At 39.1% G+C, this 18,790-nt stretch overlaps 1 protein-coding gene across 1 annotated transcript in view; it reads right to left on the bottom strand.

Annotated features, from left to right (window-relative positions):
* Positions 1–6,238: 6,238 nt before the first annotated feature.
* LOC119791421 (inositol monophosphatase 1-like) overlaps positions 6,239–18,790 on the bottom strand; it is a gene marked incomplete at its 5' end in the record, with an annotated part of 21,678 nt that continues 9,126 nt past the window's right edge. The window contains 6 exons of the mRNA XM_038297489.1: positions 6,239–9,417; positions 12,578–12,729; positions 17,438–17,546; positions 17,645–17,753; positions 17,960–18,005; positions 18,255–18,359. Of these exons, the coding sequence (XP_038153417.1) occupies positions 9,296–9,417; positions 12,578–12,729; positions 17,438–17,546; positions 17,645–17,753; positions 17,960–18,005; positions 18,255–18,359 (643 nt within the window). The remainder of the gene's footprint in view (positions 9,418–12,577; positions 12,730–17,437; positions 17,547–17,644; positions 17,754–17,959; positions 18,006–18,254; positions 18,360–18,790) is intronic.

The following is an 18,790-nucleotide window of genomic DNA, read 5'->3' as shown; positions in this document are numbered from 1 at the left end:
TCTACAGAAATTTTATAAATTACGCTAAAAAATGATGAAGTGTGTCTCTAACTCACCTCTCCCCCACGGAAAAAAGGAACACAATTGCCTACATTGCCATCACTCGTGATGCAGAAATAAACTTGTCATGTAACCTGCGATGCTTCTCATATTTTTCAGTGACAAAGGGAATGAGAGATGACAGAGGGTGATGTCACACAGCAGCACACTGTTGAAGTATTGTTGACTAGACTGTTTTAGAAGTGTTCTATAGTTTTGTTCGAAATAAAGTCCTCGAAATATATAAAACAAAAAAAACACAGATAACCCCCTGGCATCTCCCAGTTACTGTATAGCTAGACGAAATAAGGTAAGAAGAAAGCAGCACTGCCGTAGCGCTTACTGCTACTGCTGTGTTTGGGTGTGTAGTTAGAGCCTGGAGAGGATATCTGCTCCGATAGTTTCTGAATAGGATATCAGATTAAGCTGATCCAACTTTCTGATCCAGTAATTTCTATATTTTTATTCAACACACAAAAATACAGTTACAGCTCTCAAGTGAATTCAGTATTATAAATGTAATGCTGGATATGTCATTGCAGACCACACAAAGCAGCTAGTGAGGATTATGTGTCAATTTGTTACCTTTTTAAAAAAATGCTAAAAAACAGTTAAGCATGGTGCAGCAACGTATGCAGTTAATTCCTTCAACAGTAGTATTGATTCAGTATCGGATTGCTCAGGACATGTATCAGTATCAAATTGGAACAGAAAAAAAATGGGTCAGTGCATTTTTTTTTTTCAACATTTCAGATCCAAATTAGGATAAGATACTTTTTTAATCTCAAAGTGAAGGAATTCACATATCAACTTGGCTCAATATTCAAAAGAAGGTGCCAAAAGGAGGAAAAGGTGCATTGAGTATATACAGTTTATACAGTGCATCCACATATATACACTGAAAAAAAGTGTGAAGTATTATTGTCTAAATTGGTTATATTTACACTAAAAATGCCTGCATACATTGTGTAAATTTTCTTTATTACATTTTCTGAGAATTATTGCCCAAACCATGTACATATTATTCTGTAAAAGTAAAAAAAAAAACTGTCTTAAAGCATCATACTCATATATTCATTTGAAAGCATCATCTTTGCTCCTTGACAGTTTCCAACTTTGTGCTCATATAATCTGCTATGACCATGGAAGGCGTCCATTAGGAGGAGCTAACTTGATGGTCAGTTACCTCTCAGTCATTGTTGTAAAACTCTCTTCCCAGTTGACATTTAATTCTGGTGTTTCAGCAGTTTCTAATTAATTGGAGCTTGAGTGTTTTCTGCTTTCTCAGTTTCTCTGAACATCCTAAGAAATTTAGGGTTTGGGTCAAATAGGCAGAACCCAAATAGAATTATATGTTCCAACTAAAAGATCTAACATTGTCAGACTCATCAAAATTGGCTTTGATGGCATGGATAAATCAGGTTTCTGAATCGATTTTTACTAATGCCCAAACCTTAATCTTATAGACAAGATTTGGAATTGATTTATGGGCAGGATTTGTACCTTCGCACTTGCTAATAATAATAAAAAAAAAAACTAAACAAATAAGTAAGTATAAAATCCCAAAAATCTTAAACAATTACTTGTTGATGGCTGCAGTGTTTAGTCCAGTTGAAGGTCTATAAATGTAAATACATATTTGAGTCTCTGTGTCTAATTACTTGTTTGGTTTCACTGAAAATTTGGACTTATGCTTCAATTCTTGTTTTCCAAATTACTGACATTGTATATTGTGTTATTGAACCATCTTGTAAAAAATGAATGATTCAAATGCATCTTTAAATAAGCCCATGTTGAAACTATGTTAACTTTTCACTTGCTCTGTATAATTATGTTCAGTACACAACCCTCAAATGACTTAGTGTGATATTATTTTTAGGTATAAGCCAGGAAGTCAGAACTTTTCCAATAAACCAATGCTTACCACTTGTTGGAGGTTACCAGGTCATAAAGTTGGAGAATGAGTACATGGTTGGCAGTGGTATTAATGACTCCGTAAACAATAAGAGAGTATTAAATTTTAAAGGCGCATAGATCTGGCAGGAACCCTACAGAGCTGCTGGAGGAAAACCAGTGATAAGGGCTCTGCTGAACACCCTCCCTGCATCCCAGCATGCACCACTGACTTCCTGCTCGAGTAAAGTGTTTTAAAACCATTTGTTAGTCATCAGCAAACACAAGCTGGAGGGGAGGAAGAAAAAAAAGGAGCCCACGGAGGCTTATTTTATAGAGCATATCAGCCTGCGATGGTAGGGGGGGTGAGCGGGGTGAACCGTTTGCTGCTCTGACTTAAAGGGCAGGGGAAATGCAGCAGAGAACTTTACATGCTGTAATGGCTTTTATCTCTCCACTAAATCACAACAGTAGCTGTGACTGTTTTTACTGTGCGTCCAGAGGCCTGTTTTCTGTTTGTCGCCAGAGACATTTTTTCTTGTTCACGCCTTCGCTTTATAGATTTATCACTTTTCTAGGTCAAAGCCATACTTTGTTGAATCAGGCTACTGTGATGGGGGGGGGGAGTTGGGAACTAAGATACAGCCAGACTTCTCCAGTAGCTGAACTCAACATGCAGAGTTTTGGCAATTATTTAATACACGTTCAACTTTTTCTTTTATATCATGTTGCTTTGTAACTGGCTGTACTAAATATAAATGTATAATGCTCTATGTGTTGGGGAACACACAGATCTGACGAGTAGGAGTAATGAAGCGTACATGTATTTAGCCCCTGTACAACAGAACATCTGCTAACTGCATCCAGGAAAGACTGACTCAATTAGATTGCCATGTATAGGCTTAAAAGGTGCACATATGATTTGATCTAAACGTTGGCATTGTTGCTCTGCTTTTATAATTCATTGTCTACTGGAAGCTGAACTACAGTACTAAGGCAACCTGTTACTCTCTTCCATTCAGGATTACCTTATGGTAAGCTCCAACTAGCTTTCCATCTGCTCTGATGTTGAAGCAAGACATCCCCACCACATGCTGCAAACGCCATGTTTTATGTGTTTAAGATGTCAGCCTCACAGTAATTTTGGGTGTGCTTCGGTGGAACAGTGGTGGGCGCACAGGACCCATTTGCACAGGCATTAGTCCTCAGTTCGAATCCACTATAAGACACTTCAAGCAGAATCGGTGTTGGGGAGTGGTGGTGTAGTGGTTAGGGCATTGCACTTGGATCCTAGAGGTTCTGAGCTCATAAAGCTCCCTGGGCACTGAACAATGGCAACCCACTGCTCCCCAAAAGGATGGGCTAAATAAGAGAAGGATTTTTGTTGCTTTTTACTTGTGACAGTGTAATGACAACTAAGTTTAATTCTACTCTAATCTGGATGTGGTAATCCAAACAGGGCCTTGAAATTAGGGTTATAAAGCATTTAACTTTAATAGTGTCAACAGCCTCCTCCATCCAAACATGCAAAGCAGTGGCTCTCTGTTGCTCCTCTAGCGTTACTGTATCTCTATTTAATGTTCCTTTTGAGTCTGGCAGTAACATCTCCAAGGGTATCAAAGAAAAAGTGGGGTAAATAAACATGGACACCATACGTGTAAGATTTGACTTAATTAGAAAAAAGGGAAAAATGAGGACCTTGATCTCCAAAAATCCCAAACGAGCTTTACATTTTTTATGCAAACCGAAATTGCACATGTAGTCAGTGCGTGCATGCAGGTGAGCAGCAGAGGAAAGAGTACGGTTGCAACCTGCAAGACAGATTTGTGCCGATTCTTGACGTCACCACACAACACATCCACAATGTGGCATTCCTCCAACATGAAATTCCTTCCAGGTTAGGACAGGATGATATTAAGGTTGAGTAGCATCAGTGTCCTGTTACTCTAGGGTAAGTTAGCAGACTCTGACATGGTTTACTGTGATTTCCAGTTCTGTAGTGGGCGTGCCGTGTAGTGACATCGATACACAACACACCCACTACACGACACACCCGTCTTGCAGGCTGCAGCAGATCCCTTTCTGCAGAGCTTAGTAGTAGAGGTGGTCGGATCGATCCAAGGATCGATACTATTAATACCAACACTGGTATTGATATTGAACAATATTGGTTTAACAAGATCAATACTTTTTATTCTTTCCAGCACGCACTGACTGCAACAGATTCACCACTCTCCCGTCTGCATAATTACAGTGCATTGCTGCCCCCCCTTCCCCTCTCGTCCCCGGCTCAGCAGACAGGCTCAGCCTGGCCCCGCCCACTCAGCTCTCTCTCCACTCCACACGCAAACAGCCGCGCTGCTCAGACGCTGGAGAGAGAGAGACCATAGGAGCCGAAATACCATAAATGAAAACAACGGCAAGCTGTACGGTTTGTAAAAAGGAGGTTAAATGTAGTTTAAAAAGCACATGAAAAACCATGACCAAGAAAATGTCGAGCTACAGAAACAGGGAGGGGAGACAAGACTTTGCTCATTACCCAGACAGACCCTCAGTCAGACCTGACTGACAGAGGTGTTTCAGACCTCCAGAGTATCTTCCTCCAAGTATCGTATCGATATCGGCGATACTGACCCTATATTTACTTGGTATTATTAAAAATTCCCAGTATCACTCACCTCTACTGGGAAGTAACCGGTTACATTAACTTGAGCAAGCTTTAGGAACAATACTTTTAGATATTTACTTAGTGGAGGATGTTCTTTTTCCGGGTGGAAATGGGCTAGTGCATGCTCTTTAACAGGCGTTCCCTCTGGGGAACCGGTACAGGGTTGTGCACATGCATTTTTTTTTAAGTGAAGAGGGCAGGTCTTTCCAAAAATTCCCGAAAATCCTCCACTATACCATTAATATTGTATTGAGAGTATCGCTACTCTCCACCAAAAGTAACATTGGCTGTTAGATCAGATGAAAATACAATAAAGGCTACATATGGGTGGTAGCCTACTGTTAGGATTGGTATTATAAGTTAATGTTAGGAAAAAAATATTTTGAAGTGTTCTCCTGCCCGAATTTATTTAGTGATAATTTTTTCCCTCCTTTGAAATACCAAGATTTAAATGTAACGCTGTCTGATCACATACTTTTAAACATTAAATAAAATATTATGAGTTAAAAATAACTCAGCACTTAACTAGCCAAACTCTTGGATTAATATTTCTATTTTTTATCAAAGTAAAAAAAATGTTAAAGTAGTGCAACTCTTACATTAGAAAATGTTTTTGGTAATTTACTTTAATCTCTTGGTAAGCACCCCCCAATTGAAATGAGGATTTTGCATGAGCTACTGGCATTTAAGGCAAACTTAAATTTGAAGAAATTGAGTTGGAGGTAGTCAGGATAAGGAAAAATGATCAGTATTATTCATAAAGTACCTGAAAAACAAGTATCTCAATGTTTTACAAATAGTAAAGGAATCAAAAAGCTAACATTAAAAGAAACTGAAAAATCTTACATTGTTAATGCTCCTGTCTTATTGACATAGGTCCTGAAAGCAGGCATCAGACTTGCTGCAAAATTAGACTCTGGACAGCTTTATTTACCTCCATCAACTCCTTCAACATCTTTGCTTGTTCCAACATATAATAAATAAGATCAGCTTTGCATGTGCAATGAAGCCTGCACATTTTTTATTCTTTTTTTTTTTAACACAAGCAGATCTGTAGTGAACCAGGCCCTAAGTATAGGTTCCCCTCCCACCTCGCAAATCGGCTTTCACTTCATTTTACAAGAAAATTCCCAGTAAAATATATTAAATTTTCAAGCCCATGTGTGGCAAAATATGAAGTTGGAGTGTGAATCCTTTTGCAATTAGCCGTATTTGCAGATAGCAAGACAGCTGCCTTTGTAGGAGCAGGAATTAAATGTCTAAAAGAAGCAACACAAAATGAGAGGTGTCTTGACAGATTTTATTCGTTTTTTTTTTTTTTTTCTCCCCACTAACAGTTCATTTGCATTTCCCTGCAGGGACGAGTCATGACACTGAGCTTCCATATTAAGTCATGAAGCTTGATATTTGCTCATTCAGCACATTTTCTGTTCACACTCAAGTTCTCATTTCTGCTGTCAGTTGTCTATTATGGCTGTGGTTTACAACAATAACGTGCCTGGACTAGAAGACACCAACCTCAGCAGGGCTGCAGTTAGATTAAAAAGGAGCTAAAAAACTGAGGCAGAGATGTAGGGACTATATTTATAGCCGTTTTTAAATAACTGGCTTTAAAAAAACATCAATGATACAAAATACTTTGTTTTGTTTGTTTTTTATTTCAGACTTCACAAAGCATCAGTCATACAGTACATAACTTACTTATATACAGATGGTTAATTGTGTATAGTGCAAAGAAAAATGTACTTTTTCCTTAACATGGAAACAGCAGATTCTGTACATCATAGCAAACCTTGTAAATATGTAAAAAGCATCCACTGACAAAAAAACACAAGGAACCATTTACATAAATTCAAGCTTTAATTTGAGTATGCTTACTTAAAAGAGAGGAGGAAGAAAAAAAATCACATCCCCCAAATGTTTACTAAATCTTTAGTGATCTTCCACCATCTGACATTGGGCTATTAACACATCTTTACAGATGTTTCACACCAAACCCACTTTAAATGTTCGTTAATGAAACGCTAAATCTAAGCTTCATTTAACAAAAGCACATGTTCCAATTAACGACCCAGAAGTATTTGAAAAACTAAAATTATTGTCATTTAAAAATACTTTTTATGGCATCAGTCTAAATCAGGGTTTTTACTAGATCTAGTAAGATAAATGAAGGAATTTTTAAGATCAGATTGGTTACATTAAAGGGACACTGGGTAAGAATTACTGTCATCTAGCATTGAAATGGGGGTATTGGACTCAAAACTCTAAACCCCGTCACTGCCTCAAACACATATTGTAGCAGCAGTCGCCGCATTGTGTCAAAAAGCCTCGACAACGTGGATGTAAGTCTCTACAAGCTGGCATAACAAAAACAAAAAGCCAGCATTCACCACGACTTTTAAAGCTACGAAACCTAAACTTATGTACCAACATGATTGGTATGTGTTTGCAGGTTAGACTGCTATGCTTTCTGTGGAAACGAGAAAAACTGTATGATTAAACCGAATGGAAAGAGTCATTAATTAAGGCAGTACAGTTCACTTACGCGTCAAGGAGGAACATGGTAACTTCAGCGTCTTTTGAAATCTTTTTCTTTATTAGCTTGTTCCAATAAGAGAAGGCTTGCCTAATGTTTTTTTTTCTTTAATGTCTCCAATTTTGTTGTCCTTTAAAGAGGCATTACAGACTTTTCTAATGATACAGCCACCTGTGGCCAAAAACCGGAACTGCGGCACTCTTTTATTCGTTCTCATAGCTCGCACTCAAACTAAACAAACACCTTTCGCCTTATGTGGAGTTGCCATCAGTGTCTGTGTTGAACCGGATGCCCCAAAATCCAACTTGAATATAACGCTTAGATTGTTTGCAAGGTTTGACCCATTCAAAATGAAAGTGCTTGACGTCACCTCTCCGAAAAGCGCAGAAACTGTAACTTCTGACCTGCAAATTCAGGAAAATAGACTGCAGGCTTATAGATGCATCGATGATGAACTACAGAGGTGTAAGTCTGCTCAATAAACAATGTTTTAGTCATAAATAGTCAAATAAAAGGACTATTTTAAAGCCATTTTTCAGTAAAAGCTTACGAAATGTCTCTTAAAGTTTTTTTTTCCACTTTCTTTCGGATGGCGAAACAGTTTGTTGAGCTGATGCATATGCATGGTGCGGTATGGTGCTGCAGTAGCGCAGCCCTCAGCTGTTGGGTTAGCTTCACCAAATCATCTTCTGCTTCACCTCTCAATCACTCTTAACTGCTAGCAAAGGGAAATGCCTTGTTATTCAGTGCATTAGTACTATTTCATCCCTTGCCGAATGTCTTAATTTTCAAGGTGACTGACATTCATGGCGCTTCACTAATGGCCACCAGCCTTTTGTACAAACTTATCTAAAAACTAATCTCTTTACATAAATAACACATATGTAAACGCAGAAATAGATTTCAGACGGGAAAAAAAGATAAGTTCTTGCACAATATCCCTTTAAGGAGCAGCAACAACAATAAAAAAAAAAAAAGAATCTACCTCCTTTGCATTATACCTTCACCTATTTAACATAGTAATCTAAAATAAGATTTTTTGACTCTGGCATCCATTGCTTTTATACCTTTGTTACCCAACTTCGACTCCTTCCTTACTGTAAACTTAATAACAAGCCAAAAAGTAAATTATATTTTTCTTTTTCTAAGCTAGCCCTGGATGACTGAACATGAGCGTTTTAGTTATAATTGTCTAAACAGACAAAAATCCAATTAAGGCAGAAACTAGCTTATGGTCAAAGTAAACGTTCTGATGGTTGATGAAGCGGTAAATGAACAAATGTGCAAATCTAATATATTATTATTTGTTATTCCAGACATAGTATGGCAAATCTGGACACAATCTGGACTTTTCATTGGAAAAACAATGAAGGTTAATATATTTAAGATATTTCTTTTTTTCTAGGAACCTGCAGAAATGATGGATAGCTTGATAGCGCCCAGTAGCTCGTACAATACTGAGCCCAAGATCTCACAGTGTAAATTTGGGATTTCTTCCTGTCTCATTTGTTACAGCTCCAGTCATATACGCATTTTTTTTTTATTGCTGTGACTGTAGATATTAGCAGGGTTAGGTTTAGTGATTCTATTCTTGAAGCCATTTCTTATGGTGATCAGCAGATCTTTCCTATTAAAAGAGTGACGACAGCCTAACTCGTGGCAGATTTGTACACTATTAATACAGTTTGACTGCTATTCAAAGGTCCTTCAACACTATAATCAACTTAAACTTTAGTGTATGTTTAAAACAAGAAGTCACATACTATAATGGCTGAATAAATTGCTTTATTCTTCTTTTTTAACACATTTTTTAAGGGGGTCAGTAAGTGTTAAAGTCACTATCTAAATCTAAGAGATGAAATGATTTGAGGTATTTTTCTTATTCTGTTTTTACAAAGAATCCTCACTTTTGTTTCTAGTTGCAAAATAAATAACATGGCGGAGTGATTAGATAAAATACAATACATACAACAACATAGGTGAAGCTGTGGATGGTTAAGTACTGGTATGCAGAAGGAAAAAATGGCTTTAAACCCGCCTGCTGTTTTTCAGAGGTAACTGCATCATTTTAGTTCTTAAGGCAAAAACGGACGCAACACCTGCTATGCTGAAAGCAGCTGTGTGTGTTTTTACGTGGCTGCAGAGGAGAGAGGTGATGTTTACTGGCTTTCTGTGTCGTCTCTGCCAACGGGAAACTCTGTTATCTCCTTGGCAATTCGTTCGGCTATAGCCCTGCTGCTGGCAACAATCAGTCTGCGAGACATCAGATCAAACGACCCACCTGGTGAAGGGAGACAGGAATAAAAATAAGCACATTTTCCATTATGATGCAAGCAGTTAAATAATCAGGAAATTACTGTATGTGGAAGATATAAAATAATTGAAATCTGTAACATATTAAGTTGTTTGGAAAACAATGAATGATGGGTCCATACTGTCTGTAAAAGATCAAAGCATTAAGCAGATTAAGATTAAGCAGTGTTAGATTTGTGACCTTTGGAAACCTGATGAGGAAAAAGGCTTAGAAATGTTAACATTTCAATAAATCCAATTCCCACTCCCATCTGCATCTGCTTTAAGAAAATGACACAGGAAATTAGGATTTTTCTGCCGTCCGGATGTTTGCCCTGAAACAAAGTGTACCTTCTTAACATCTTGACTGAATTGTGCAGGTTGTAGAAAATCTGGACAAAGCGAGAGAAAAGAGTAGGAGAAGACGGCAAAAGAAGATCAAGTACTCTACGGTGGCATTTTCCATTCTGCTGAGACCTCAAACACAGCTGTGCTCAGCCGGGGGCTTGTGAATATCCCGACACCTGCTGCTACCTCACATCTTGACATTTCTAACATTTCTATTCACATGGAAAGACACTGGAGGTGCAAGTTGCTGTTTATATAAGGAAAACACACTTGGATGTTGTTCAATAAAATGATTACAAATAGTCTTTCAACTAGTAAAAAAAAGTTAAAAACTTTTTTATTATTATTTTGAGGTTGGTTAGGCAATGAATAAGTTCACAGATTGAAAAGCATAATCAATCAGTACATGACTCTTATATAGGGCATCTTGATGTGGTTTTACCGGCACCTTTAGTAAGAATAAAGCACTCTGATATGTGGTGAAATGTGTAATTTATCTAAACCAAACACAGGAGAAAAACTAGTATTTGGTCTGTGCTGTACAAATAGAGGGGATTAAAGTATTTTGTGTGTCATCCAAGTGTCCAGAACAGACCCGAGCTAGCCTCTGAAAAGAGCTGAAGCAATTGATTATTGAAATAATCGTCAACTAATTTAGTAATCGGTTAACTGGAGTATAGAGACTCTAAAACATGCCTTTAGCTGGTAGAGCAACCAAATTAGAGCAGTAATTATACCAATATTTAACAAATTTATATATATTCTTCATTTTAGATAAAAAGAAACAACCTTTTTTATCTGTCAATAAGCTCTATCCAGTAGTTTTAGTTTAACCTGGTTTAATTCTGTAAAAAATATTCTTTTGAGGAACATTTTGCATCCGATTATTAATCGATTAATCAAAAAGACAAATCGACTGATTAATCGATTTGCTAAATATTTGTTAGTTGCAGTCCTACTTCTGAGAGCATTTTAGGCATTCTTGAGTTCCATCACCAATCTTCGCAACTAAAAGGTTACAGAAAGAGAGAGGGGCAGGAATCTAAGGTCCCTTAAAGTTCGGTCCACACAGAGTCAGACAGGTCAGTCAGGTATGATGGATGCTATTTAGATTAAGTATCTTTCTTAAAGTACTGCAGTTCAGCAGACATCTTCATTCCTGTTGAGATGAACCCCACATTACCTTTGGATCGTTTAAATAACACATTCTTATCCCAACTGCCTGTTCATGATTAATACTTAGTTCATGTAAATAAGCATAGTGATTCCTGTACTTCATTGTGAATTTCAGATTATCTATAATCAATTTTATTCATATAGATCATCAGAAATGTAACCTCTGCATTTAACCCATCCTCTAGGGGGCAGCTTGAGGCCTCAGTGGAGCAATTTGGGGGTAAAGGTTGTTGCATGAATGCTCTGCTAGAGACGCACGGACAAAAAGTCTACAGCTTTTATACGCCATGTGGCTTTTCCACTCCTACCTTATATATTTGTGTACAGCAGAAAAACATTATTGGCAACATAACGCTAAAACACCTTAGTTTTCTGCTTTATCCTAAGCCTCTTTATGTCATCCAAGAGTGACAGTGATTCCTGTCCACAGATCTTTCATATGTTGGCTGAGGTGTCGCTAGGCCACCATGTTTTTCCGTGCTGTCTGCTTAGACCATAGTGCTGATATTCTGTCCATGCTGCGATGAGAGGTATAGAAGCCAAAGAGACGTAATTTGGCATCTTGGAGGTGTCAAACATTTATCAGGCTTAAGTTCAGGACTCAGGGGCCCTGATTTGCAGACCGCGGGCTTTTAACCAGGTACTTGGAAGTCTTTTCAGAATGTAATCACATCTCAGAGGACTACAGTGCATTTTTTTCTTTAATAACTTAAAACTTTTTCAGCTACAAGACAAAAAAAGGCAAAAAAAAAAAAAAAACAGAGGTGAGAAAGCAGTGATGCTAAGATTTAAGAAGCTGTTTGGGGCTCCTGACAGCTCCGTTTCCACAGTGACGGCTACATTCGGCTTAGTGGACAGCAGCCAGAGGTCTCCTGCGTCTGCGTGTTCCCTGTCCATCGCAGCATGTTCAGCACAGCACAAAGGTGGCTTTCACTTTCCAAAGAGCAAACCTCTTGATGCACAGCACATGCAGAATAAATAGAAAGTTATTCCAAGTGAAGTGGTGCCTTGACCTCTTTTAGCCCCTCAAAGAAAATTGCCTGCGAAAGCTTCCTTTGTAGGTGATGGGCTAAACAGGCATCGGCTCCACACCATTCTGTCTGAAATGTGCATAAAGCAGCAACTCAGATTCAAACCAAACTGCTCCTTGAACTACTTTGACAAACAGGTTTCAGTTCCTGGGTTGGGATTTGTCAACTGCTTTTAGGATCAGCTCCTCTGGTATGACCAGTTTGGAAAGACAGTTCCTAGAGTGGGGTGGAGTGTCGGGATGGGGGTTAAGGGTGTCTAGGAAAAGCCTAAGGAGATCTGGTGGCTATGATAATGTCAGCCTCTGATAATATCCCTTTGGAGATTTTCCAGAAGAGCAAACTGTAGCCTATTGGGGAGATTGCAAAAATGTATTTCTCCAGAGAAGATTTGGATATCTTACAGACAAATTAGTTAATGATTTAATAGAGTTTCAGGAATGAGAAAGATGGGCAAGTTTTCAGGGAGGAGTCACTGAAATGAAATGTCTAGGCAGTTCTGTAAACCCTGTGAACCTCTAAGAGACAGGTCACTGTCAAATGCAATGTAATTTTCCGATAATTCTATGTCAGCAGGTATTAAATCAGTGATTTTACCGGAAATATCCATGATAACTCCCCCCGCTTCAGTAACTATGGCTGCCCCTCCAGCCATGTCCCAGCAGTGGATGCCCATGTGGTAGTAAGCATCCGCCGAGCCGCACGCCACCAGGCACATGTTGATGGCCGCACTGCCTGGAGAGCGTATTCTGGGGAAGGAAACAGGGACATTTAGTTTGAGCTTTTAGTTTGAATTATGAATGAGGAACAATCATCCTTATGATTTCTCATGCAGAACAGCTCTTTGGTATTACATACTGTTGTTCTTTCTATTTTTCATTGCTATGACATGAGTCTGCACTACTCACTTTCATTCTGAGGGAACAATAAGAAGCAGGTGGCTTTTATTGTCAGAAAGCCAAAGGAAAAAGACGGGCTGTGCACAACAATAAGGCAGAAGAAGCTGGAGGACAGCAGAGGCTTTTAAATGATTTATTCATATGCAGTGCTTTGTTTCATATTAGTTTGAAAGCTTAAAAAGTTGGATAACTAAATCATTTTTACACACGTCTCATTGGGATCACATGTTTCCGGCGTTCTCAGGCTATTTAAAGGATATGACACAAACATTAGAAACTGTTTTTCCTTTGTCTCTAACATTTATTCAACCTTTGGAGAAATACAGAGATTGGTATACAAAAATATGTTTGATGAATCCATTTTATGAGTCCTCCTATGCAATAAAAGCTTTAATGTTACCATATTAGAGCTCCTTTAAAATTTCCTTTAGCGTTACTCTAACAAGAAATGAGCGCTGCTACACTACTGATTGAGACCGTAAGCGGTAAGGGTATGCAGGGCAAAGGTGAAAAAGTTTCCCCTTTTCAACATTTGCTGTAATTTTTGGGGTCTTTTGTGCACGACTTTAGGTTGTTCATTAAAGTCCTTTTTGGAGAGATGGATCAAAGCTCGGAGTATAATAAGTTCCCTGCTTATTAGAGCTGATGAGCTGCATTCAAACCCAACATCCCAATGATCCAGGGGCAGAAAGAAGAGGAGCCACAAAGCGTCCTCTACATTCATTTAACACCACTGGCAAAGATGTAAACAGACTCAAAATAAATCCAGAATGTATTGCTGTATCATAATCTCACACTGATTTTTTTTCTTCTTCTTATGAAAATCATTGTTAAAGCAACTACTGGCACCACTAATGATTCCAGTAAAAGAAAAAAGGAACTGAGCATTTTCAGAATTTACACTTCAAATCTTTGAAGTTCGTCAAAGCATTTAAGAACTTTTAATTAGTACCCTATGACTTCCTATCTTGTTCCTTTTAGCTACTCTTAAAAATAGAGAAAAATCAAACATTCAATTCAAGTTAAAGATGTGTTGATCTTGTAATGATTCGGGGAATGACAACAATGAAAAAGGCAAGTGACCTACATCCATAGAAATGGGAACAATGACCAAAGTTTATCTAACCAACACAGACGGAGATGGATGGTGGGAATGGGTAAGCTAGTAAGCGTTCAATATTTTCTCTCACTCACCTCAGGGAGTGAAACTTTAACACAATCCCAATATTCTGAGACAATGATTGTATTTTTATCATTATATGCAGTTATGAAATATCCCAGAATTCCAAGAAATAAAAGTGTTCCATTTAAATTTAATGTGTATTTGATTTATCTGATGTATGAAACTCACTTCCAAAGATACCGATATTTTCTGGACTATAAGCTGCTACTATTTTCCCACTCTTTGACCCATTTGGTTTATAATAAAAGATTGGAAATGGAAATGAAAGAATAAGAGGCTAATTTTCATTTAGCACAAGAATATGCTACCAGCAGGCACGCCAGAGAAAAAATGTCCCAAATTCGCACATTTTGAAATATATTTGACGCATTAAAGCTGTTGAACCAATGAAGAGAGTGGGCTCGACTGCTGTGCTGAAATAAAGAGCTGAGAAAGCCCATCTTTCAGTAGAAGCTCTTTCTGCCGTGAGCCAACAAGCTAAGAGGAGCTAGCATTATTCTTTGTACCTACGCTAGAGGTTTGGTTGGAGACAGTTCAGTAGATATCAGTGGCTTATAGCCAGTGAAGCTTACATGTTTCCAAATTAAGTGTGCGCAGCTTATTTTGTGGTGTGCTCTATAGTCCGGAAAACACGGTAAGCAACAAGAGTAAACATATTTTTGTTAAATTTGAGATTTACCTCCAAGTTTCTTATCTTTTGTCAAAAATCTATTCAGATTCTGGATATGTGAGAAATGTCTCCGTCAAAAGTTAGGCATTGTGGGGAATGTTTGAGGACTTTTCGCTTCACTCTGTGTACTCCGACGTCGAGGTGCTAACGTCTCTGTTAAACACTTTAAAAAACTCTGAAAATGGAATACGAAAGGTGGATTCTTGATTCTCGACGTCGGAGTACACAGAGTGAAGCGAAAAGACTACAACTGTGTAAACAGGCCCCATTTCCGTTTCCGGTGGCAGCGGAATATTGACTATTCCTACAGAACTCAATGGGATTTACAAAATGCTAAATAAAACACTACAGGAACGTTTTTTCTTTACGAAACTTTTTTTGGAACGTCATTGAACAGCGCTGACAACCCGGTGAGTAGCATATTTTAAAAAAAGAACGTTTAAGGTTGTTTTAAGGACATTATCGGACATGCACTATGGAAGCCATTCTGAAGCAGCCAGGGGTGGATTCTAAATGAGCCAAATAGCAGAGACAGGACCAATTGTCAAAATTTTGGTGTCGATCATTCGATTTCATCCTGGACACTACAGAAAATGGGCTAAAGTGTTAAAAACCGGAATTCTCCTTTAAGTAGCGAGAGCAGGAGGAGCCATACATGTTGAGAGCGAACCATCAGTGTGGAGCATAAAGCGCAGACTCAGAGCTACGCGCGCACAAAGACGCATTTCTGCACAAGCTCGGATGGAAGAACAGATTGTCAGAGTTCAGCGTGCTGTACCGGTGTTTTGTCAGACACCTAGACCATTCTGAATTATTTCCCCCCCACAGCACAATGATGCGGTTTAAATGTCTGAACGACTAGCCGCTAATTTATATTTAGTCTCGTCTCATCTCGTTGACTAAAACTCATGCCCACGTTTTCATCAACAAACTCTCACGTTTTCATCAACAAAGATCCATGTTTAGCTCATCAGTTCTCATTATCACCATGAAAAAAAGAAGCATCAACGGAATGATTTCGACATCCTCATCGTTGACGAAAACAACACTGTTTATATATGTTATGAATAAGGGTTCTATTCTCCAGGTTAGACTTTTCACATCTTGTCCTCAGACAAAAAACTCCCACTTACAACAGGTTTAAATCCATATCTAAGTCAGGTAGCATACATGGTTGACCTGATCTAAAAACTGGGGTCATACATCTGAACATTCTGCCTTAAAAAAAGAATGTGTGCTCAAATCCAAAAACTTCAGAAGGACTTATCTGAAACTTTTTGGAGCATAAAAAATCTTTTTAGATAACCAATAAAAGGTGCTTTAGTCACAAAAACAGTTCCTGAAGTCCTTATACACTATATTGCCAAAAGTATTTGCTCACCTGCCTTGACTCACATATGAGCTTAAGTGACATCCCGTTCCTAATCCATAGGGTTCAATATGACGTCGTTCCACCCTTTGCAGCTAGAACAGCTTCAACTCTTCTGGGAAGGCTGTCCACAAGGTTTAGGAGTGTGTTTATGGGAATTTTTGACCATTCTTCCAGAAGCGCATTTGTGAGGTCGCACACTGATGTTGGACGAGAAGGCCTGGCTCTCAGTCTCCGCTCTAATTCATCCCAAAGGTGTTCTATCGGGTTGAGGTCAGGACTCTGTGCAGGCCAGTCAAGTTCATCCACACCAGACTCTGTCATCCATGTCTTTATGGACCTTGCTTTGTGCACTGGTGCACAGTCATGTTGGAAGAGGAAGGGGCCAGCTCCAAACTGTTCCCACAAAGTTGGGAGCATGGAATTGTCCAAAATGTCTTGGTATGCTGAAGCATTCAGAGTTCCTTTCACTGGAACTAAGGGGCCAAGCCCAGCTCCTGAAAAACAACCCCACACCATAATCCCCCCTCCACCAAACTTTACACTTGGCACAATGCAGTCAGACAAGTACCGTTCTCCTGGCAACCGCCAAAACCCAGACCCGTCCATCAGATTGCCAGATGGAGAAGCGCGATTCGTCACTCCAGAGAACGCGTCTCCACTGCTCTAGAGTCCAGTGGCGGCGTGCTTTACACCACCGCATCCGACGCTTTGCATTGCACTTGGTGATGTATGGCTTGGATGCAGCTGCTCGACCATGGAAACCCATTCCATGAAGCTCTCTGCGCACTGTTCTTGAGCTAATCTGAAGGCCACATGAAGTTTGGAGGTCTGTAGTGATTGACTCTGCAGAAAGTTGGCGACCTCTTCGCACTATGCGCGTCAGCATCCGCTGACCCCGCTCCGTCAGTTTACGTGGCCTACCACTTCGTGGCTGAGTTGCTGTCGTTCCCAAACACTTCCATTTTCTTATAATACAGCTGACAGTTGACTGTGGAATATTTAGGAGCGAGGAAATTTCACGACTGGATTTGTTGCACAGGTGGCATCCTATCACAGTTCCACGCTGGAATTCACTGAGCTCCTGAGAGCGACCCATTCTTTCACAAATGTTTGTAAAAACAGTCTGCATGCCTAGGTGCTTGAATTTATACACCTGTGGCCATGGAAGTGATTGGAACACCTGATTCCAATAATTTGGATGGGTGAGCAAATACTTTTGGCAATATAGTGTATATAAGATCACCTCTAATATAGTGATTCCTATAGTTCAGTCGTTTTTTTATTTTGTTTATTTTTTGTTATCAGGTCACAACCTTCTCAGACTAATATTTACCCATGAACCGGTATGGTGAGGATTGTCTTTATGTTGGCCAGCATCGTTTTGAAGCTTTCAGGTTCCTTCTTGAAACCCATTTCAGTCAGCACCAAAGACCTGTTTATATCTTGAAGGGAAACAAAAGAAATCTTTCAGTCAAAAATCTTTAATAGATGAATAGCTCCATCTAGTGGGTTAATTTGTAACTACACCATACATATTCACCTTCCTGTCCAGAAACTTTGATAGGGGATCCGTTACAAAAAGCTCCTTTCCCCCTCCGTGCAGTGTACATTTTGTCCTCTATGCAGCTGTAGACAATCCCAAACTCTACCTGGGAGCAAAAGGCAGTGCAGAAAAGGCCCTGATTAAAGCTGCGTGGGAGGAGTGCTAAAAACAGAATCGCAGCTGCACAACAAGGAGAATATTTCAACATCACAATGCAGAGACTGAAAAGGCGACAATGGGGTTAATGTCTATTATAATCAAGAAAATCACAGCGGGCGAATAAACATGAGATTTGCATACATTAAGACCTACCTCTTTCTTCACTGTGAAGCCGATTGATACAGACACAAAGGGGAACCTAACCAACAGAAATGAACAATATAAAACATCCGTTTAATGAACTCCCTGTAGGAATCAGGCTCTAAGGAGTTAGCTTCTATTATAAGATCAGTTTTCATCTAATTATCCCTGAAGACAATCCAAGAGAGGACAATCTAAGTAAAGGAAGCTAATTAAAAGATAAAAATAGTTAAAGAGGGTCAGAGATAAAACAGAGACAGAGCAATTTTCGGCATCTAGGAGAGCATTAAACCCTGGTTTGTAGTACCTGTGTACAAAGTTGGTGGTGCCGTCGATGGGGTCAATGATCCAAGTGGGATTGTCGGTGAGAACACTGGGAGCACCAGCAGCTACTGACTCCTCACCAATGAAGCTAGCAAACAAAACAAAAAGAAACAAGCAGTTTTATTGTTTCATTTTCAAGTTATCCCAGATATAGAAAAACAATGAATTATTCTGAAATACTATCAACAGAATACTTAACTAATATCCTTCCCAATGATCAGGGTGGCATGCTATAGAGTCATGCTAAAACTTTTTGGTTTTCTATTCATCTTTGCCTGTTTTAGGCGCCATTGCATAACACAGGGTATCTTAATGCATTTTACAGAGACAATTCAAATAGATAAAACCATAGATATCCATAATAAAGGCTAGATGTCTTACGGCGGAGTCTCAAACGGCATCACCGGCGGCCATCTTACCTCAGGCAGGCTTTCTGTTGTGCTCTGTGGTACCTAATGTAAGGTGAGTGATCAGCACGAACACAAATACTCTTACCTCACTGAATTCTTGACGGATTTA

This window comes from Cyprinodon tularosa, unplaced genomic scaffold (assembly GCF_016077235.1).
Source record: "Cyprinodon tularosa strain WSP-4 unplaced genomic scaffold, ASM1607723v1 ctg389, whole genome shotgun sequence".
Taxonomy (NCBI): Eukaryota; Metazoa; Chordata; class Actinopteri; order Cyprinodontiformes; family Cyprinodontidae; genus Cyprinodon; species Cyprinodon tularosa.
Note: the sequence above shows the minus strand (reverse complement) of the source record. Positions and strands in the feature narration are given on the sequence as shown.